The following is a 23,908-nucleotide window of genomic DNA, read 5'->3' on the forward strand; positions in this document are numbered from 1 at the left end:
TGCAGGCTCCAGGCTGAAGGGGTGCAGACTCCAGGCTGAGGATGGTGCAGGGTCCAGGCTGAAGGGGTGCAGGGTCCAGGCTGAAGGGTGCAGGGTCCAGGCTGAAGGGGTGCAGGGTCCAGGCTGAGGGGGTGCAGGGTCCAGGCTGAAGGGGTGCAGGGTCCAGGCTGCATATTGATCTGACAGTCCAAAAACCATTCTAGTCAAAAACACGAATTTGAAACCAAGATACAGTTAGTTTATTTTGTGTAACAATCATATACAAATATTTATATCGTATTATATTATTTTATTAAAGAATTAAGAATATAAATTTCAATATATATATACGAATAATTATATCGTACAATAATAATAAGATATTAATGAGTAAACATACCGCGAAAAAGAAGTAAGAACGACTTTAAAACAAAATAATTCAAACCGACTGTCTCGCCGAAATTGGGACTAAGTTGTTGAAGATATTTCCGAGGGAAAGTTGGACCCCCGAAATTCTGAAGCCTTACCCGGTTCCACAGAGGTGGGTCGACAAAATTGTCACTCGCGGAATTAAGCGATTTTGAAAATGGCCTAATTTTAATTCCGGAGTTGAATCCGACCTTGCGCAACTGTGGAATTTATTACCGAAAATCTAGATTTAGGAATAAAATTATTGCTAATTTCCATACATGGGCAATGAAGAGTTTTTTTTGCAACCAAAATAGTAATTTTTCGATTATGAAATATATATATACGGCTAATGATGGCAACTTCAGAGACTTAGGACCTAGTTCTAGAGTTTTATGGTTAAAATTTGACTCTAGTTCCATAGTCATGGCTTAGACTTGATATCAATTTAAGACCATCTTAGATTTACAACCAATCAACCAACTTCAGACCAGTCTAAGCTCAGTTTGGTTCTATAACTCATCTAACAACTTAAGACCAGTCTAAGCTCATTTTAGTTCTATAGCCAATCTAACAACTTAAGACCAGTCTAAGCTCATTTTGGTTCTATAACCAATCTAACAACTTAAGACCGGTCTGAGCTCATTTCAGTTCTGTAGCCAATCTAACAACTTAAGACCAGTCTAAGCTCATTTTGGTTCTATAACCAATCTAACAATTTAAGACCGGTCTGAGCTCATTTCAGTTCTGTAGCCAATCTAACAACAACTTAAGACCATCTTAGTTCTATAGCCAATCTAACAACTTTAAGCTCGTTATGGTTCTATAGCAAGTCAAACAACTTTAAAACCAGTCTCGAGATTTAAGATGATTTTTGGATTGGACTAAAGTCTCGACTATGGAACCGGCCCCAAGGATTCAAACATCAGGAATGGACTAATTTTAACTCCAGTCAAACAACTGCAGAACAGGGTCCGGTCCTCTCAACTTGTGGGCTCCGATGCAACTGTGGAGACAAATTCAATGATAAAACTGTGAAACCCACAACCGGAGAACTTGGTCTCGATTTCAAATAGATAAATGCCAAATTAGCCAAAAAAAGCCATTCAATTATTATAATATTGCTTCTTCAATTCCTAAAAGCGCTAAGAATGTATGTCTACAGTTCATGGAACGAAGGACTAGGCAAAAGGTTCGATTTCTCATAGTATTTTCTATCGGAAAGTTTATGTGTATTCTATTATCATTCCCAATGAAAAACAGATTCTCCCGAAGAAAATGTATTTCGAACCCAGAAAGGGTATAAGTAGCGAAGAAAGTCGTAGTACTAGCTAGCGTAGGAAGTGGGACAAAATATGACGTTTTTTTTTTGTGGTGGTTGGTTACAACGTAAAAATCGTGAGAAAATAACTGATTATAATTAATTAACCGTAATAATGAAATATTGTGAATTCTGGCATTGAATTTGTAAGTTATCGCAACAAGGTTCTGTATATAATTCCCGGCAAACACAAAATCATAACAATAATCTCTAACTCTTACCGTTTTACTCCTAACAGTCCCGGGCAATTCGGGGCACAGAGCCCGGGGTCGGTTCGGTTTAGAGAAAGGAAAAACACAATATTTACGGTAAATAAAGAGGGGTGCGATGTGTTGAAATGGAACCAAAAACAAAATTTCCGCACTTTTTTCAGAATCCTCGCATTTCAGCATAAAACGACGAACCACAAATTCTAAAACGTAGTTATATCCCTGCGCGCGTAATCGCCGACGATCTCCACGGTTACGACGACAATAAACACGCGGCGGAATTAAACGACGTCCGCAGCGTCATCGTCGTGGTTACTGTTACATCCGCCTGCGCGATCGTCCGATCGTTTAATCAATACTTCCGTTTCTATCGGCAACGAGCGCGACATCTGTTCATTGTTTGTTCCGTCTGCCGCGTTCAAGGTCGACGACCTCTTTTGCTTCTTCTTCTTAGCAGACGTTTTATTTTTCGGTTTGGCAGACGGCGTCGACTGTCGACTTCCCGACGAACTGGCCGAGTTTTCTTTGTCATCTTCGACGCCTCCGACGGCACCGCTTGAGCTAAAATCCGGATCCGGCGTGTTTGCTGAATTCGTAAGTCCGTGAACGGGCGCCGGAGGTTCCTCCTCGCTGTGACCGTCGACGAACCCGTTCAATCGAAGCGGCTCCTGCGAACAAGCGGCGGGAGTTTTTGATAAAATGGAAACGAGGGTCGGGCGTTCGTCGTCGTCGTCGTCGGAATAATCATCGTTGATTGTTAAAACTTGATTTCTGAACGCGGCCGGTAAACCTAGAAAATATCGACGCAAAATATTTATATTTCTCATTGCAGACTTTTGTGGCTTAAGGTCCACTCTTACTAGGTGGCCACTCTTATTTGACTTGACTATTCCCTGATATACACCTTGTTTTCCCTGACTTGATCTGCTAAGAATCCAATCAATTAACACAGTCAAATACATAAGACATAGACGGATACTGTTTGATTCAACTGGTCTGAAGTTGTTAGATTGGCTAAAGATTTAAAATGACCTTAGACTGATCTTGGATTGGCTTAAGAACTAAAATCAACTTACACTGGTCTTAAGTTGTTAGATCGGCTCAAGAACTCAAGGCTCAAAAAAAATTAGCTTAGACTGGTCTTAAGCTGTAAGATTGTTTATAGAACTAAAATGAGCTTAGACTGGTCTTAAGTTGTTAGATTAGCTATAGAACCAAAATGAGTTTAGACTGATCTTAAGTTGTTAGATTGGTTATAGAACCAAAATGATCTTAGACTGGTCTTAAGTTGTTAGATTGACTATAGAACTAAAATGAGCTTAGACTGGTCTTAAGTTATTAGTTTGGCTTCAGAACAAAAATTCGCTTAATTGCCTGATTTTCCCTGATCTGTCAAAACCCTGATTTGAAAATCAATCAAAATCTACCAAAAATATTATCAAAAAATCGTACCCGAACTTTCGAACGTGTTTCCGGCGCGAGCAGACGGAGCCGATAGTAACGGCGTCACCTCCGATACGCGACGCTCGTGGTCTTCATCCGAGTCGGAGTCCGTGTCCTCCGGGTCGTCGCCGGGGATTACCTTACGTTTACACACCGGACACGTCCGTTTATTGTTGAGTAACCACGGATCGACGCATTTTACGTGATACGCTGAAAATAAGAGGAACACAATTACAAATCAGACATCAGTAATTTCTTTTTGGGGCAGCACATCAAACACTCGGGGATAGCAAACTTGTATTCAAAGACAAGAAACTATATTCTTAAACTCTCCATGGCATTACAGCAAAACTATCTTCAAGCTCTGGATTGTCAGGGGAAAACTTTCTTCAAGGGGACCACGCTGGACTGTCAGGGAACGACAAAATCTTTCTACAGGGACTCTCTCACAGTATTCAAAAACAGTAAACCACAGTTCTATGAGGGTCTATCAGCTCTATGAGGGTCTATAAGCCATGCGAGGGTCTATCATCTGTGAGTGAGGGTCTATCATCCATGCGAGGGTCTATCAGCTCTATGAGGGTCTATCAGCTCTATGAGGGTCTATCAGCTGTGTTTGAGGGTCTATCAGCACTTACCGTGTGAACAGGGTAAAATCCTCATTTTATCTCCCTCCTCGTAGTCGTCGAGGCAGATCGCGCAGACGTCGTAATCGTCGCCCTTTTTGAACTTCTTCACCGGAATCTTCTTCAGATGTTGCGCAGATAAACGTGATTTTCGCCTCTTTCTGATGTCGCGAATCCATTTTACGAGCTGCCATAAAAACAACCAAACAGACACAGATTACACTTTATTCCATATTATACCCCCCCCCTTCCAGAAAAGATGTCTACTTCCATAAACCCCCCTATGACGTCATCAAATTCACCAAATTATAGAACAGATATATACACCCATAGATGCCCCTATACCTCAAATTCTAGGAAAGATGATTGCTTCCATATATCCCCCTATGACATAATTAAATAGAAAAGATATCTACTATAAATCCCCCTATGACATCATTAAATCTACCAAATCAAAGAAAAGCTACCTTCATAAATCCTCCCTATGACATCATTAAATCTACCAAATCAAAGAAAAGCTACCTTCATAAATCCCCCTATGACATCATCAGATTGCCGCCTAGTGTTTTTGATCAATCAAAAAACGAACAGAATGTCGAATGATCCACACTTACCATGAATATGACCATTAATATGAAGCAGACGCCGACTACGATCGCGAACGGTAATAAATAATACTGCGGATTCAAAGGCATCTCGCCATCTATAACTATCGTATAACTGTAAAAACAACAAACACGGAATTAATTCAAAGGGGATTAGTTGCATCAATTAACTTTCGGCTATTCGGGCCCCTATGCAGAGGATTTGATGAGACACCCGCCCCTACTATCAGGAGAAAGGGTTGATTTTTAAATTCCAAACGCCCTCTAACTTTGCGGCGGCGGCGTTTACATCAGCCCCTTGCACCCCCGCCCCCGTAATATCAATGATGAAGTATTTTCTTAAAACTGACCCGCTTTCGTAAGTGAACTGATCCATTAAACTCATACCGTCGTCTTCACCGATGAAACATGAGGGAATATCAACATCCAGATTACCTACGATAAAAATATTGAAAACATAGCTTAATTCACCCGACAGGTCTAAGTAAATACGGCTTAACCCTTTCAGTGCGTCTACACCGCAGTGCGGTGCATAAATCAGTGATAGATTTTGCTAGTTCACCGCACTGCGGTGTATTGATGTAATTAGTAGTAATTATCTCTCTCGAAAAATGGCAGCACCTGTCAAACATAGTGAAATATTAGTAACTAACAATACACCGCATCGTGGTGTAGACGCGCTATAGTGGTACGCCCGTTATTCAACACACTAAGGTGGAATTTTCTAAAATTTTCAAATTATCTCCAGCACTATAGGGTATTAATTAGTCAGCTCTGAAAGGGTTAATTCACCCTGGTTTAAGTAAATACGGCGAAGGCGGATTTAGATCCAGGGGGTCATGAGGGCTTCATGTTTAGACGATTACCTATTTTTGACTGGTCTCTTAACTTTTAACTGCCTTATCATATATAGAGAATCTTAAACTTCCCTGGGACAAGTTTTCTTCCTAAAAATGCTCTTAATATTGCGTCTAAGCCATCTACAAATCTTATAATGCGACACATGCCTCCGAATGACTTTTCAATTATCGAAACATGTCCTTAAATGTGTCAGAAGACCTTCAAAATTAACCCTTGGATTGGCCGTTAGGAGGTATAGAGATGATAGGTTTTCTAGGTTATTCTTACCGTGCATGTTTTTTATATCGTTTGAGCCGGTGTTATAAACAATAACTGCTTGATATCCGCTTTTCTGCGCGTTCAATACCTGCAATAATATCATTCACATAAACGTTCAATTCCTTTCATAGCTTTCACTTCCATATCATACTTCATCCGTAAACTCGATTTGATGATGTCATTGGGGGATTTGATGACGGCGGCCATCTTTTCTCGAAGGGTCTATAGATCTGATCAGTGGGCAATTTTCCGATTTAAGTGCAACATGTTAAATCAAAACTATTCTGGAGGGGTCTATGGATAAAGACACCAGTTGATTGTTAAATTTGATGATGTCATAGGGGGATTTATGGACGCAGCCATCTTTTCTAGAAGCGTCTATAGAACAAATCACTAGTAGACAGTTTGATGATGTCAAAGGGAGATTTATGGAGGCAGACATCTTTTCTAGAAGCGTCTATAGAACAAATCACTAGTAGACAGTTTGATGATGTCATAGGGGGATTTATGGAGGCAGGCATCTTTCCTAGAAGCGTCTATAGAACAAATCACTAGCAGACAGTTTGATGATGTCATAGGGGGATTTATGGAGGCAGGCATCTTTCCTAGAAGCGTCTATAGAACAAATCACTAGCAGACAGTTTGATGATGTCATAGGGGGATTTATGGAGGCAGGCATCTTTCCTAGAAGCGTCTATAGATCAAATCACTAGTAGACAGTTTGATGATGTCATAGGGGGATTTATGGAGGCCTTTCTATTGATATACTTGATGATGTCATTGGATTTGTAGAGGTAACCATCAAAGCACTTTTAGGTTTTTCTCATTTCAGCTGAGTTTAAAAATTGACCTGTTTGGACGCCTATCTACCCTCTACATATTACTCATGATCAAGCTAACAATAACAGACGCGGCAGAGAAATGAACTCGCCGATTAGGAGAAACAAGGTATCATTATTGAGCGTTAAATTATGTACCTTTATATCGAAGTTACAGTCGTGTCGTCTGACTAGTGCTATCCACTTGTAAGAATCTGTTAGATTGCGCGGGGGTGGTGGTTCTATCATTGTACACGCGTTCAGCGGATCAGCTATGACTAACAAACCCTGAAAACGAAATATAATCTTACAATTCTGGTAGCTTCACTGTTTGAAATTCATGCAATTTACCAATATTCCCTGATATTTCTAACATTTCCCTGACCATAAATTAATGAGGGCTGTCTGTTATCAAGAGGTTCTTCGTGTCACTCGTCACCAGCAAGAACAACAAGACACCAAAAATTCAAATTCCCTGATTAAATTATAAGATATCCTCAGTGAGGACTGTTTCTTATCAAGAGGTTCCTCGTTTCACTCGTCACCAGCAAGAACAACAAGAGACCAAAAATTCAAATTCCCTGATTAGATTATAAGATATCCTCAGTGAGGGCTGTTTCTTATTAAGAGGTTCCTTGTGTCACTCGTCACCAGCAAGAACAACAAGAGACCAAAAATTCAAATTCCCTGATTAGATTATAAGATATCCTCAGTGAGGGCTGTCTCTTATCAAGAGGTTCATTGTGGCACTTGTCACCAGCAAGAACAACAAGACACCAAAAACTCAAATTCCCTGATTAAATTATAAGATATCCTCAGTGATGGCTGTTTCTTATCAAGAGGTTCCTTGCGTCACTCATCACCAGAAAGAACAAGACACCAGAAACTCAAACCCCTGACTATTTCCTGATTTGAAAGAGAAGATTCGGAATTCCCTGTTTTTCCAATGCAGGGAAAAATAAATCTAGAATTCCCTGATTGCCAGTGATGCGTAAGAATCCCGTAGATGCGACCAATATGACCTTTTTGAACTATATTCATGTATATTTACCCTGAAAGCGTTTCTACGGCCGAACGAAGGTCCGAAATCTGCCGGAGCGTCGAACATTTGATCGACGGTACGATTTTTCTGATTCAGCTAAAAAAACGAAATGAAAAAGCGAAAATCGTTAATCGTTAAATTTAAACCAGACAATCGTTAAAATGTTGCGACAATTCCCCCCGGTTACTTACGATCGTTACGAAAGCCAACATCGTTTGGATTTGGCCGACGATCAGTCCGAGTAACAGCCAGTGCCGACATTTAGCAATACCCGACGACAACATATTCACCAGCAGCGCCATCTGTACGCGTGTATCGGAATCAACTTCGGCTATTCAAATCAATAACAAATGAATAATTTTTTGATGTTTAGAACAAGTTTTGTATCCAGCCCAAGCTCCACGCGTAGAGGGTTCGAGGCTCAAGGCATTGAGAAGGGAGCTATCTCTGGGCAAGGTCCAGTTTTATGGGTAGTTAGAGAATCCAACTGCAGTCGAATTCACAATTCCGCTAATGTTATTTAACCCTTTCAGTGCGTCTAAATAGATCAGCGATAGATTTTGCTAGTACACCGCATTGGGGTGTAGTGATGTAATTAGTAATAATCTCTCTTGAAAAATGGCAGCACGTGTCAAACATAGTGAAATGCTAGTAACTAACGATACACCGCACCGCGGTGTAGACGCACTATAGAGGTATTCCCGTTATTCAACATACTAGGGTGGAATTTTTAAAAATTTTCAAATTATCTCCAGCACTATAGGGCATTAATTAGTCAGCACTGAAAGGGTTAAGAATAAGTTGTTATGGTTAGGTTAGGTACTCAACCATTAGGGACACCTATAACTGCAGTCAATCAAGAGCTAAGTTTTAATTGTTCAAACAGTCCGGGAGTCTAAATACTATATCTAAGTACGCACAGGCTTGAAAGCAGGGTCAGTTCATGAATAAATTAGATTTCGTAAAGCCTTCCATTGTCCTCTATGGCTCAGTGGGTAAGACTCCCGTATAAACATAGACATGGCCTTGAAATTGTTTTCCTTTTGGCAATGTGAAGAAATCAACAGCAATTAAGCCAAAAATATGAATTCTCGTGAAAACTGGGCCACCCAGTCCCACAGGGGCTCGTATCAGAGTTGTAGGTAATGTAAAAACGATAATCTGTTAATCCAATGTCTATAGTATAGACATTGGATTAACAGATTATCGTTTTTACATTACCTACAACTCTGATACGAGCCCCTGTGCCGTCCCAGGACTCAGGGAATGTACGACTTTCTCAGTCTAAAAATCTGTTATGTCTTATTTACTTACATTTATTAAGCCGCTACTAATACGGCTCTAGTTAGCCCGGCCTTTAGCCTGCCCTGGTAGGCATACTAGAGAAACCGTAAAATACTACTAACTAAAAAAGGATTAAACAATTCTCTACTTGGGAATAATTCTCGGTAAGATTCAAGAATAGGGGACTAGTGGTTAGGATTAGGGTTAGGATTAGGGTTAGGGTTAGGTTTAGTTCCCTAATCATCATTAATTACTATATACATTACTTATCATTATATCATCATTATCAATTACTAATTACTTAATTGATTACTATCACTACATATATATTGCTATAGTCCCCTATTCTTGAAAGATGGACCTACTGACCTAGAAAACCTGTCATGAATACGTCACACATACGACATAGCAATTAATACGCTGGTTTTTCCATCAACGAAGACAAAAGGAATATTTTTCATGTACTTACAGTTCTTGGGTTGGTCCGAATTCGGTGCCGATTTTCGCTTCAGTTCAAAAATATATGATCGTTAAGATTGTCATCTCGTCCCGAAAATCTATTCGAGGAAATAAACTGTTACTGATTAACTGTGGAAATAAACAGATATTAAGTCACTAGGCTGTGACTTTGTTTACCAGAATAAATGGTGAAAGTCGACGTTCCGTCACAAGATGGCTGTGAGTCAACACCGAGGGTTCGAATCCCGTTAGTTCTCCTCGTGACAGCTATTAGGACAACTTGAACTTGAACTTGTACTTATTGCGCCGTGTATAACATTTACACATAGGTTAAGACATGCAATAATTAAATTGACTGGACAAAACATTGAAGATAGGCATTTAGTTCGTACAAATTGGACAGTACAAACAAAGATTTTACGGAAAATGTCAGAAACAGGCAGAGTTCTAAAGATGAGGTCATTTCACTACTAAAATTTTTATGAACTTCGACTTTATTCCAAGGCAATCTAAAGTTGTTCTTCTTTGGAATTTTTTTAAGTTTGATCTAAAGGAGGCATCCTTAGCGTGAAACAGAACCAATAAGGCATTGCGCAATCACACCATGGATGGCAGCAGCTGCCGGTTTAGAAATTTGGGCGTTAGATGGCGCCACGTGACGGTTGGGAACGATAAGATTCAATATGGCGGGCGAAATCGAACTGGATAGCGGTATAATGACCAGTGCGGTGAATTTACAGCGATTACGCGACATGGTTCGGGGTTACATCGACAAGGTAAAATATTTCAGTCATTATAGAGAATTTTAGGTGAATTATTGTGTGGTCTGAATCGATTTAAAGTGATTTATAGCGGTCCAAAGTGCCCGAGGATGAACAAATTCAAGTCAAAAAAGCAATTTATTCATTGACATTTGTCTGGTCGAATTCTGTATTGTATTTATATTTTCAGCACCAGTATAACAGCGCTCTGTTCTGGGCAGATAAATTAGTTTCACTGTCAAAAGGTAAACATTCTGCAAAAATTCCCAATTCATTTGGATAATATTTTATTAATTAATTAAAATAGGATCAGTAACTAAACATCCAGCCCAACAAAAAGTCTTTTTATGTATAGTACCTAGGATACTGGGTCAAAAACTGTTTTGTCGGGCACCTGCGGGGCCGGGCTAGAAGGGAATCAGAAAAGATGTGTTCCCCAGAAGAAAGTCATTATATCTCAAATTCTCAAAACTATCAATGATAAAATAGGCCTATTAGCTATATTATTTCTGCTGGTGAGGTAGGCCTACACCCCCTCCCTCCTCTATTCTGCCTGACTAGATCAATATTCTTATGGTTTCAAAAATTGATTTTAGGTGAAACTCAAGATGTTTACTGGTACGCGCAGACTCAGTATCTGACCGGCGAATTTCACAGAGCAGCGAATTTAATCACTTCAAAAAAACTGCACAAGGTAAAAAAAACTTGAATAAACTCTTAAATTTCATAGTCTTGACTTCCCAGTAATTTGAGTAGAATTAGTTGATAGATATTTAACTTTTGAGTCAAGTTTTTACCCGATTTAAATATATTCTTACAATGTACGTATGTATTTGTTATAACACTTGTATTCCTCAAGATGACTATGAGGATATGGCCAAAAAAAAGTTGAAAAAAATAAAAGTTGAAACTCTAAGAAATTTCCTATTTTTGTTATAACACTTGTATTCATGAAGATGACTATGAGGATATAATTTATATTTATAAAAACGTTTAAAAAATAAGTTAAAACTCAAAGAAAGCTATTTCTTCATTAAATGAGATTCAAGTCATTAGTCACACGCCGGATTCTCTGTTTTACTGAGATACAGAATGATTTAAATCTTGTTTTCATTTTCAGACACACGTGGCCTGTAGATATTTAGCCGCCAAATGTCATGTAAGTTTTTTTTAATGTTCATAAATCATTTTAGTGCCGAAAGTTTTCATCCCCCGAAAATGCTGATAATTTTATATTAAAAAAGGTTCCACCCCAGTGTTGAATAACAGGCATAACGTGTTATTGCATCTACATCACGGTGCGGTGTATCATTAGTTACTAATATTTCACCATGGTGCTGCCATCTTTCAGTAGAGATTAGATTTTAACTAAATAACAATAACATGGACACATCGCACCGCGGGGCAGGCACGATATAGGTTGCATGCACCGCAGGGTACATGTGTATTGAAAGATGAATAAATGAATAGAAAAAAATCTAAAAATTCCCTGAGAACACTATTTGGACACATAGCACTGCGGGGCAGCCACAATATAGGGTGCATGCACCGCAGGGTATGTGTATGAAAGATGAATAAATGAAAAGAAATAAGTTAAAAAATTCTCTCGAGAACACTACATGGACACATCGCACTGCGTGGTCGCCACAATGAGGGTGGGTGGATTATACACCGCATTGCAAGGTACACATACTGAAAGGGTTGATGAATAAATATATATTTGATGATTGTGAGAACATTTAAGGAATAGAGGAAATTCTAGATTGGTTTTACTTAAATATTAGTTAATGTGTGCTATTTTCAGTATGAAACTAAAGAATACCAGGAGGCGTTGGATATACTGGATCTGGTCGAATCGACCGGTCAAAAAACGCCGGTCAACAACTCATCAACATCATTAACATCATCGGCTTCTAAACATGAGAAAAGTATGGTCGTAGAGGAAGAGGCTGGCATACCAGTCAAAGGGGTCAGTTTCCTTATTATGTACTTATACGATTATACGGCTTAAAAAGAAGTGATACCTTGTTTCTCCTATAAATCGGTCCAGGTCATTTTTGTAAACTGCAATAAAATTTATATTCAGCTCATTATAACTGCCTGGTCTGTTATGGTTAGCTTGATCATGATTTTTAGAAATATAGGCAACTAGAAATGTTTGTACCGTAGCTGTCCGGTAAAGGATGCGTAAATCGATTTTTCACCCAATTAGGCGCAAGAGTTGGAAGTAGGATCTATAAGGTCATTACCAAAATGAGAAACTGAGTTAAGGTAATGAAATTTTCTCACCGAGCCACCAAATTATCGGTTTACCGAGAGATAAATAGTACCGACTTAGGAGGAGTCTACTGTAATTGAGATATAAAAGTGATGCAGACGCTTCCTCGAAAATTGAGATTTCCCCCAAATATTCTCCTTATATGGGAATGACTGATCTGATTACAAAACCACTGAATTATCAGTTTATTGAGATAAACAGTACTGATTGAGGAGGAGTCTACTGTAATTGAGATATGAAAGTGATGCAGACGCTTCCTCGAAATTAGAAATTTTCTCCTGGAATGTAGGGACCCTGCTATTATCTGTCCTTAAAATTTCCGATTTCAAAATCAAACCCTCTGTTTCAGTCACTGCAGTAGTAACTGGTGGTGGTTATTTTTAATTGTCTGGTTTTTGTCGATATTTCAGATTTCCGCCTGTATCTGTTTGTTAAGAGGTCTCGTTTATTCGGGAATGGACAATCGTAATTTAGCCGCTGAATGTTTCCGCGAGGCGCTGCAACTCGACGTTCATTGTTACGAGGCGTTCGATTATCTGGTCAACAATCACATGCTCTCCGCGCAGGAAGGTGAGTAGATGTGTTTGAATCAATTATTGTACAGGGCCCAATTTCACAAGATGGATAAAATCGATTTGATAATTATAATGATAATAATGCGATTTATATAGCGTTAAATCCAGCCAGGCTGCTCAGAGCGCTTTAAGATTTAACTCAATTATTGAATAAATCGAATTGATTAAAGGGTCGAATCTTTTTCTGTGAAACTGGGCCCAGGTGTTAGATCGAGCTGAAAAAATAAAAATTGTCGAAAATAGCGTAAAATTGACGTGTGCTTAAAACAAAAGGAAAAAATCATGAAAATGTGTGAAAACTGATGAAAAAAGTGTGGTTCAGATTGATGTGAAAAATGGTCGTCTGCTTAAAAAATTTCAAAAAATATTGGAATTATCATGAAAATGCCCTATAACTTTGAGTGCAGAATCTCTATACACAAGCTACCTTGAAGTTTCATTCTCCAGATTGTGATCAGTGAAACCGCTAATGTTATTAATTATTGTACGTTGACAATTTTTCAGAACGCGATCTTCTCGAATCGTTACCATTCAGTAAACAATGCGACCTAAACGAGATCGAGTTGGTTCGATTTCTCTACGAGAATAAACTGAAAAAGGTTCGTAAGCAAATGAAAATTATCAGTTTTAAGAGACTCGTAACAGGCAGCTGCAATCACTACCACGTCAGATAATCAGACCAACAAATCGTCTGATGAATTTTGTCCTGTCCCAAAAAGTTGTACAATTCACTATTTATATTTTATTTTAGCCCATGGCGGACATATTTTTCTGTCGACCTTCGGAATTTTTTTGAAAACGGGGGAATTTCCACAAGGAAAGTGGTCCGAATGCATCTAAATTTTCATTACGTTATGTTATGCATGTCCGTCAGTGTTGACCCAATCTTCCCAAAAGCTAGCCGCTTTAGCGAATTTTTGCATAACGAGAGAAATCCCACAATAAATTCAGCCAAAAAAGGAGATATATATATGAGACGAGAAGATACACAATATCCGTGTAAGAAGATAACAAGAGAAATCCCACAATAAGTTCAGCCAAAACGAGAAACTTGAATAGAAGAGTTATATGTATTTGCGCAACGTTTCGGCTAAAGACTATTAGCCATCATCAGGCGTACTGTCCAGTACGCCTGATGATGGCTTTGAGTACGCCTGATGATGGCTAATAGTCTTTAGCCGAAACGTTGCGCAAATATATATAACTCTTCTATTCAAGTTTCTCGTTTTGGCTGAACTTATTGTGGGAGATATATATATATATTTCGAGCAATGTTTCGGTTATATACCATTAGCCATCATCAGGCGTACCTGAGAACAGACTGAAATAACGGAATAATTATACAAGAATCAGACAATAGGATTAAGATTAAAGTAATTTAATTTAAGCCGGAGAACAAAGACGGCAAACAGCAAACTAGGGGTGAATATAATACGAGTTAAGGTAATTTAAAAACAAAGCCAGAAATTAAGGGTGATTAACGCGTTTCTTCTAATTATTTTCAGTACGATAAACCGAAAGATCTAGCGTTGCCGACGTCGTTGAGTAATCTGTGCGAGAATATCGACGTGATCATAAACCTCGCCGAACGTCATTATTATAACTGTGATTTCCGAGAATGTTTCAAAATTACTTCCACGTAAGTCGGGGGTTTTTTTTGGACGCCGTAATAATCTTTACAATAACGTTTATATACGTTGATACCTAGTAACAATTGCAATTGTGAATTTTGAATCTCAAAATTTACTGTCTCCAGCCTAAGTACTTTAAGTGGACGTTCATTTACTGTAGTCGCTGCTTCCCTTTGGAATAACGTTGATAAACCACCTGCGTAATATTCACGATGTCAACCAGTTTAAACGTTCACTTAAACATCTACTCTTTCAACGTGCCTATACTTAGTGATTATGAACCATCGCAGTGCGCCGGTGAACTTATCTTTTAAGAAACAGGCGCCTTATAAATGTTTATTATTATTAGTATTATTATTATTATTATTATTATTATTAATTTTGGCATTTATTTTGTAATTAAATTTGTTTAATAACTTTTTTTTATTTGATAAATTTTGATGATTATTTTTGGAAAGGATACTATTCGTGATCTAACGTCTGCTCCAGGACCTCGGCTTGACAATCATACAGTGATTTTGCGAGGTCCTGGTGATTGTCATGTATTAACTAATTATGAATATCATGGTTCCCACAGAACAGGGAAATTGGGAAAAACTTGGGAATTTTGAAATAATAATTCGCGGTTTGGAAATATTTGGGAATTTGAAAAATATTCCTCAAAACAGGGAAATATTTGGGAAATTCATTACATTTCACACATTGCATTTGCCAAGGGCAACTTTATTAAGGGCAACTTTCTTCAGCGATTTCCCTGGAAAATCACCTTTATCAACCAGTCACAGCTAAAATGTTGGCTGTAGCATGATAATGTCTGTTCATTGCCATTCGGGAAAATTGAAAAATCACCCATGAAATACTTGGGAAAAACTTGGGAATTTTGAATTCATATAACTGTGGGAACCATGGAATATATATTAGATAATCATCGAATAAATCGAATCGAAATCAGTTCCGACACGTCGTTGATATTTTTCAGGGTACTTAAAGAATCTCCGTTCAATAACGAATGTTTACCGTTACACATTGCCGTATTGGTCGAATTGAATAAACCAATCAGTGAGTAGCGTTCGCAAATAATCATCGGAAATCCTAAAATGCTTAAATTTGAAGACCCAGAGTTCCACGGTAGTTGAGTCTGAGTTATATTTCATTAACTTTCTCAGTATTTTTTCAGTCTCGTTAGAGTCAAATTGAATATCCAGTGAACTGTGGAACCGATTTAGGATATTTTTATTTCAGCTCCTTTTCGTGTTTTCTATATTTGTAGAATTATTTCACTTGGCTCACAGACTGGTCGACATGTACCCGAATAAACCAGTAAGTGTTCCGCCGAGCGTCACCAACGTTCAATTTTGGAAAAATGACAAATTTGAAGTAAATTATGAAATTTGATTATTTCATTTTAAGTTGTTTTTTTTTCCTTTTTTGTTTGAAGGTGTCCTGGTTCGCTGTTGGTTGTTATTATTTAGTGGTCGGTAAAAATGAACCAGCTCGTCGATACTTCAGGTACAATTTCAACTTGTTCCTTCAAAAAATGATTCAAAAATATCATAAAACGGCGATCTGATGACTATGATGTCATAGGGGGATTTACGATGGAGGCAAGAGTGTTTGAGAATTTTTACGCAATACTATGATGTCAAATGGTGATTAATAGCGGCAGACATGTTTCTGGAAGGGTCGACATAGATAAATTCACTTGTTAGTTTGATGATGTCATAGGGTGATTTCATTTCAATAGTAAGGTTCAAACATTTCTGTATTCTTATTAATCAGAATCTTTGATAAACCAGTCAGAAGAAAAAAACTGATATATTTCTCAAGCCAGTGGTCATCAGGACCCAGTTCCACAGTTGTGAGTTAAGATTTAACTCATTGAAAATGAACTGATTTTGACTCAGAATTAACTCTTAACTCACAACTGTGGAACTGGGTCCAGGTTTCAATCGGGTTCTGAAGTTATCTAAGTTCCTAGAAGCTACCACAACCACTACGAACATTAAAAAGGAATGATCCTATAAGGAGGCTGTAAGGGTTGAGTTGAGACTAATCTTTTAGTGACTGTTCATAGCTGTAACTGTTGATACTGGTAAATTGAGAGCTTTTAGTCAAATAACTTATTTAAAAGGGATACGTTGGTTTTTATGGTTTGTTCATTAAGTCTAGGTTAACCAAGAACTTCGTTGCTTCTTTTCCAATTGGTGTATCATGGACTTTTCTAAAAAGCTGCTTTATTTCTGGATCGATGATACAATGTACTCTGTGAGACTTTGCTGACTCGTAGCAAGTCGTCTCCTTAGTTCCGGACGTGTCTGGTATAGCGACAGTCGTAGAGATCGCTTCACTTCACTTCATACGACATGTAGAGATTCATTCACCTTTGTGTGAAATCTGAATTTTCTATCCGATGAAAATAGTTGCAAGTTCGCAGCGCGCGTTGTGGGTAGATTTGATGATAGGGCGAGACACAGAGTGAGAAGAGAGAGAGGTTTGTGTTACTGCACAGTCACTGATTACAGGTCTATGAACTTCAACATGAATTCTACCACTATCTCTACCACAATCTCTACGACTGCATTTAGAGCCTGCGGGTCTCCACCCTTAAGATGGGATCACGTTTTCAGCTATAGTATTTACGCGTGCGGATATTTTCCGGCTTCAGTTTGCGGAATGATTCTGAACTCTGTTTCTATTCTAGTATTCACAAAGATCGGTCGCGACATTTATCAAACTATAATCATTCTCGCCTGGTTTGATTTACTGTTCGTATTTTCAGTGTTTCTACTTTATCCACTTCGAATATTCATTATCCATACAATACTGAGTGAATATGTTCTCGGCCGTTACGACGACTGGTTTTTTGGACACGAAATTATAATTTGGGTTCTACCGCTGTTTCATACGTTTCAAATGGCAAAAAATTGGGGAGTAGTCACAATAAATTTTGAAAGACTTCTGGTAGTCGCGAGTCCGCTGTATTTTAGACGATTCTGGAACAAAAAACCAATAATTTTTCTGTCGGTTTTAAACGTATTTTCTTCCGCAGTTTGTTACTGGCCGTATTATTTTCCACTACGTTTACCCGGAAGGGCCACGCGACGCTGTTTCGAACGTTTATTCACAATGGGAGCTTTTGGAGCGAAAACAATTCAAACGCCTTTCGTTTATAAATTTGAACGTGCACAGAACTACATCACTGATACTTACATTTTCATGACTGTTCTTGTACCTTTCGGTTTTTTAATTGCGATAAATCTAACTTTGTTCGTAATTATGATATTTCGAAAACTAAATCGAAAGAAACAATTTCACGCGGACGCGGCGGCGCCCGGTGAAAAATCTACCGAACTCAAAATATTAAAACTGGTTCTTATAATTGTATTTGTGTTTTTCGTCTGTGAAATTCCCGCGTCGCTGGACCGTCTGATAAGTTACTTCTCATCGAAGTTTGGATTACGTCATGATTTATCTTTCGATAAACGAATGATCATGCGTAAAGTAGGAATTCTGCTGAGTATTTTTGACTCGTCCGCAAATTTTTTCGTTTACTGCGCGACAAACGGCGCCTTTAGGAAAAAAGCTAATAAGATTTTACTGATCAAGTATTTTTGTGATTCTAAATAGAACAGAAAAATAATTTCTTTCCATAAGAATCAGAACAAAATATGTACATCAACAACAGTGACAAGATGATTTAATTCAGTGTAAACTTGATAATTTTTCGCATGCTGAAAGCTGGCTGCGTGACCTGTAAAAGCACTTTACACTGAAAACAATCTGAAAGCTCTTTACAAACTGCATAGATATATATGATGGAAAGTCATGTCCCACAATCACAAAACCGAACATTTTTTAAAATGTAAATCTATTAACCCGTTCAGTGCATCTACACCGCAGCGCTGTGTATGAATGGGTGATGGATTTTGCAAGTACACCTCACTGCGGTGTATTGGTGTAATTAGTAATTAGTTTTTATCTCTATTGAAAGATGGCAGCACCTGTCAACATAGTGAAATACTAGTAACTAACGATACACCGCGCCGCGGTAAAGACGCACTATAGTGGTATTCCCGTTATTCAACACACTAGGGTGGAATTTTTTAAAATTTTCAAATTATCTCCAGCACTAGGGCCTATAGGGTATTAATTAGTCAACACTGAACGGGTTAAGAATCTGAATTTTCGTGATGCATTCCTTGACGAATTCGAATTCTTAATAGATTTAAACATTATGATATTCACCCGTTATTAACAAAATTGATTTCATGATCGTGGGACTTATATTTTATGTATCGCTTTATTATAGATTGTTGTAATTCTATCAGAAAAATGAATAATAATAAAAATAATTATAATAATAATTTTTCAGTAAGGCTACAGCGTTGGATCGTGTATTCAGCCCGGCGTGGCTCGCGTTTGGTCACTCATTTGCGTCGGAGAACGAACACGATCAGGCGATGGCTGCTTACTTCACCGCGTCACAACTCATGAAAGGGTCTGTATTTCGATTCTAGTATCGTTCAGTTCTGAAAATCATTAATCATCAGCTGGGTTCTTACAGATCAGGGATATCTGGGAATTCCAGGCTTATTTCCTCGGTTGGGAAAAACAGGGAATTCTGCGTCCAGTTCCACAGTTGTGAGTTAAGATTTAACTCTGAGGTAACTCTAACTCACAACTGTGGAACTGGGTCCTGAAACTTTTCGGGATTTGAATTTTGGTGTGACGAGTGGCACAAGGAACCTCTTGATAAGAAACAGTCCTCACTGAGGATATCTTATAATTTAATCAGGGAATTAGAATTTTTGGTGTCTTGTTGTTCTTGCTGTGACGAGTGACACAAGGAACCTCTTGATAAGAAACAGCCCTCACTGAGGATATCTTATAATTTAATCAGGGAATTTGAATTTTTGGTGTCTTGTTGTTTACTTGCTGTGACGAGTGACACAAGGAACCTCTTGATAAGAAACAGCCCTCGCTGAGGATATCTTATAATTCAATCAAGGAATTTTTCGGCCAAGGGTCGCAGAAATATCGGGGAATTTCGGATTCCTCAACCTTTAAGAACTCTTGTGGCTGGATATCTTAAAATTTTAATGTCGTAAAACGAACTGAATTCTTTCAAATAATGTGATTTGAATGTTGATTTCTCAATGTTTATTGTAGATGTCACCTGCCGGTGTTATACATCGGGTTAGAATACGGACTGACGAATAATCCAAAACTTGCCGAGAGATTTTTCAGCCAGGCTTTGAGCATCGCTCCCGAAGATCCATTCGTACTTCACGAAATGGGCGTCATAGCGTTTCAAAATCAAGAGTAAGTTTGAGTCCGAAGTTTTCGAAAGTACTGCGGAAATCAGCGGGTTCAGCTCCATTTTCGAGAATGATGGATAGTTTTAGGGTTTTTGTTTTCGTTCGTCTAGTTGGGAAACGGCGGAAAAGTTTTTCCGAGACGCCCTCGATAAGATCCGCGCCGTCAGTCGCGAGATGATTCCCGAGACGTGGGAACCGTTGTTGAACAACCTCGGACACGTCTGTCGAAAACTGAAGTAAGAATTCGTTCTCTCATCTGTTCACCGTCTGAATTTCTTTGAATTTTAAACTTAACTGTCAAATTCATTAACGTCTGCCATTGATTGAATTTTAAACTCAACTGTCAAAATCATTTTCATCTGCCACTTTGAATTTTAAACTCGACTTTCAAAATCATTAACGTCTGCCACTGATTGAATTTTAAACTAAACTGTCAAAACGATTTACGTCTGCTAGTGGTTTGAATTTGTGTCAAAATCATTTACATCTGCTACTTTAAATTTAAACTCAACTGTCAAAATCATTAATGTCTGCAGCTTTGAACTTTAAACTCAACTGTCAAAATCATTAACGTCGGCTCACCCATTTCTTTCTGGCTATTTTGCTAATTTCGATTTAATAAAATCAAAAACTCCAAATAATTTTTCAAAAACTAATTTCTTGAATCTGCGTCTGCTATAGATTTTCAAACTCAACTATTGATTATTCAACTGCGTTTGTCGTTTCAGAAAATACGACGAATCGTTAGAATTTCACCGGCGAGCGCTGATATTGAGTCCTCAGAATCCGTCGACGTATTCGACAATCGGTTACGTGTACGCATTGACCGGGGAGAGCAGTTTAGCCGTCGACTATTTTCATCGGGTAAATATTCGATTTTCGAAAAATGATTCAACGATCAGGGTGGACGATTGATGATTATGATAAATTATGTTAATTTCTTATATACCGCGCTCCGTGTGTAGCATGGTTTACAAATGAACAAGGCTATAAAAACAGTTAATTAAGAGAAAATTTTTTCAGCTCAGTTTTAAAAGTTACTTTCTTAACCCTTTCAGTGCTGACTAATTAATACCCCACTTCCCCAGCTGTGAATTAGATATTGGATTTAAATAAACGCTTTACCGAGATTAACAGTACTGATTTAAGAGTCTTCTGTATTTTGGATATGAAAGTGATGCAGACGCTTCATTGAAATATGAAATTTTCACCTTGAACCCTTTCAGTGCTGACTAGTTAATACCCTAAAGTGCTAGAGATAATTTGAAAATTTTGAAAAATTCCACCCTAGTGTGTTGAATAACAGGAATAGCACTATAGTGCGTCTACACCGCGGCGCAGTGTATCGTTAGTTACTAATGTTTCATTATGGCAGGTGCTGCCATTTCTCAAGAGAGATAATTACTAATTACATCAATACACCGCTGTGCTGTGTACTAGCAAAATCCATCCACTGATTCGTACACCGCACTGCGATGTAGACGCACTGAAAGGGTTAAGAGAAAAGTTTTTCAGCTCAGTTTTAAAAGTAACTTTCTTTAAGGATCAAGTGAGGAAAACACCTTGTCACGGAATAATCAGGGAATAAGCATGTCAAATAAAAGAGGCCACCTTCCTGATGACAGATTAAAGCCTTGCTACAACCGATGCTTAGATTTAAGACCGTTCATTAATTTGCAATTTCGTTCGTAATTTCAGGCCCTAGGTTTGAGAAGGGACGACACGTTTTCGACGACGATGTTGACGAATTCGATCGAACAATTGATGGGCGAAATGGCTCCGTGCGAGGGTAAGTGACGTACGAACCCCGGATGTTCAAATCATCGGTCTCTTAGAAATATGATGGAGGCCAGTTTTATAAAGCCTCCTATTAAAACCTATATCAGGTATATTAAAGATAGAAATCCACTACGTACAAATTATAAGAATTTTGAAATCGAGAATTTATTTATTCATAAAATATGACACGACGTTTCGATCTCAACCTAGAGATAAAAGTGGTCACCTTCCTGATGACTGATGATCTCTAGGGGTGAAAATTTTCGATAAGATAAATTCTCGATTTCATAATTCTTGTAATTTACACGTAGTGGATGTTTACCTTTAATATACCTGATATAGGTCTTAATAGGAGGCTTTATAAAACTGGCCTCCATCATATTTCTAAGAGACCGATTTGTACACAGTGGGTTTCTATCTTATTATCCGTTCACCACGTTTGAGTGTGGTTATTGTACTATTATATCAGGTATGTTCTACTAAGGGGTCATTCATTTATTACGTACGCATTAGGGGAGGGGGGAGGGGGGAGGGGTCGGTGCAATTGCGTACTGTAATGCTTAATGTATATGAAAAAATGGCCGATTTTGCGTACAGAGGGGGAGGGGGGGTTGAAAAATTCAAATCTTATGCGTACGTAATAAATGAATGATCCCTAATACTGACTTGAGCTAGGTCACTCGACGTCCCCTCAAGCCAAGCTGCAATAGACGTCTGTGGCTGCAGTTGCTCAAAAGTTGGTCTGAGCTACCCAGTGGATAGTCGACATGGTGACAATTGAAAGTCCATTGTTGCTATGGTATTTCATCCACCGGTTATCTTTAACCGACGTTTGAGCGACCGGCCGCAGAAATTCAGCCCCGTTTGAGTCGTTATTCTTTTTCGAAACGTTTCTTCTAGATATGACGCAGGAACCGATTTTGACCGGAACGACGAAATTCAGCTCGTCGTCGCTGGCGGAGACGTCGACGATCTCCGAGCCGTCGCTGATCGAAACCAGTACGCTGTCGGACGCTAGCCTGGCGATCGACATCGATATGGAAGGCAACAATTAACCGTCGTCGGTACGAATCGGTGATAACCGCGCGAACGTCTGCCGGTAGATGGCGCTTTGATTCGGCGATGAATTCCCTCGTATCCACTAATGACCGATCTGGTGGGGGTCGTGTGGGGGGTCTGGAATAAATCAGATTTCTCCCAATCAAGCTTTCAACGTGTTCAGGGGAGCGGTCTAGTGGAGATCGAATTGAATTCTTATTTAAATATAAATCGTTAAGATCTCAGTGTGTTAGGAGGAGTAAAAATAAGGATCCCCCCTCCCCATCCGGGCAATTATGCTACATCCTCCCCACCCCCACCGCGGGCAATGCTTAATTTTAAATGATGAGTATTCGTTTGCTTTTTGTATAGAAATATCTTTGAGATTCAGTTCTGGTGAATTGTATGTAATGTATTTGTATAATAAATTTATATTTAATGAATTTGTAAAATTCCGAATTTGTTGTGTCAGGATTTGAACGGTATTAAGCTGAATGAGGAAGCCAAAAAACATTCTGGTGTCCCAGTAGCGGTAATGTAGTTTTGAAATGGTAAAGGAACTGAATGAAGGATGTTTTCTTGAGTGGTAGTGAGTTAAGTGTGAGCGGAATTGTTCCATTCAATTTAATGCTGGATTCGAACCCACGATCGTCCTGGATCAGTGCCGAATCTGCGGAGCCGCCCTGTGCAGGATCATTTCCCGCGGGCTGTCGTTGTGTAGCGGTCCGGTCTCCACGCTTGTAGTTAACACATTGTTTGATAGATGTCGCTCTGGTGGATATCTGAGGCCGGTCCGATTCCACAGTTCTGAGTTCGAGTTTAAATTGGTTAATTTTCAATGTAATAATAACCAATTGATGAAACACTATGTATTCCTTGTTGTGACGAGAATCCCACACGTATTGATATAACCTACCAGCAATTATCTTTAGATAATTGCTCGTAGATATAACGAAGGATCAAGTCCGAAAAGTTACCTTTTAGCTATAAATTTATTCATCTTCTGTTTCGACTATATCCTATAATAGTCATCTTCAGTCATTTCCTGAAAAGGAATACTTAGGATATAGTCGAAATGTCAAATAAACTACACTAGCTCAAGGAATACAATATTCCTGAAGATGACTATTAGGATAAAGTCGAAACGTTGAATAAACTACATTAACTCAAGGAATTCCTGAAGATGACTAAGGATACTGAGGATAAGTCGATCAG

The 23,908-nt window shown here is 38.6% G+C and overlaps 2 protein-coding genes across 3 annotated transcripts; one reads left to right on the forward strand and one right to left on the reverse strand.

The window, feature by feature from the left end:
- Positions 1 to 250: 250 nt before the first annotated feature.
- Positions 251 to 9,506, reverse strand: LOC141911427 (E3 ubiquitin-protein ligase RNF13-like). Of its 2 annotated transcripts, none has more exons than XM_074802447.1 (10): positions 9,324 to 9,506; positions 7,762 to 7,901; positions 7,580 to 7,666; positions 6,688 to 6,816; positions 5,720 to 5,798; positions 4,942 to 5,026; positions 4,601 to 4,706; positions 3,999 to 4,173; positions 3,370 to 3,570; positions 251 to 2,707 (listed from the first exon to the last, which is right to left on the reverse strand). In XM_074802447.1, the coding sequence occupies exons 2-10, from the start codon at positions 7,870 to 7,872 to the stop codon at positions 2,199 to 2,201; spliced, it is 1,482 nt and encodes a 493-aa protein (XP_074658548.1). In that variant the 5' UTR covers positions 7,873 to 7,901; positions 9,324 to 9,506; the 3' UTR covers positions 251 to 2,198. The 2 variants fall into 2 exon arrangements, with proteins under 2 accessions (XP_074658548.1, XP_074658549.1); XM_074802448.1 differs by lacking the exon at positions 9,324 to 9,506 and adding an exon at positions 8,885 to 8,958.
- On the forward strand, positions 9,491 to 23,085 carry LOC141911426 (cell division cycle protein 16 homolog). The gene is made up of 18 exons (XM_074802446.1): positions 9,491 to 9,771; positions 9,855 to 10,089; positions 10,265 to 10,319; positions 10,671 to 10,768; positions 11,195 to 11,233; positions 11,879 to 12,043; positions 12,763 to 12,922; positions 13,432 to 13,526; positions 14,433 to 14,566; positions 15,538 to 15,617; positions 15,829 to 15,878; positions 15,997 to 16,067; positions 18,931 to 19,056; positions 19,728 to 19,880; positions 19,987 to 20,112; positions 20,605 to 20,740; positions 21,575 to 21,665; positions 22,556 to 23,085. The coding sequence occupies exons 2-18, from the start codon at positions 9,997 to 9,999 to the stop codon at positions 22,708 to 22,710; spliced, it is 1,827 nt and encodes a 608-aa protein (XP_074658547.1). The 5' UTR covers positions 9,491 to 9,771; positions 9,855 to 9,996; the 3' UTR covers positions 22,711 to 23,085.
- The last annotated feature ends 823 nt before the right edge of the window (positions 23,086 to 23,908 follow it).

Source organism: Tubulanus polymorphus, chromosome 9 (assembly GCF_964204645.1).
Source record: "Tubulanus polymorphus chromosome 9, tnTubPoly1.2, whole genome shotgun sequence".
Taxonomy (NCBI): Eukaryota; Metazoa; Nemertea; class Palaeonemertea; order Tubulaniformes; family Tubulanidae; genus Tubulanus; species Tubulanus polymorphus.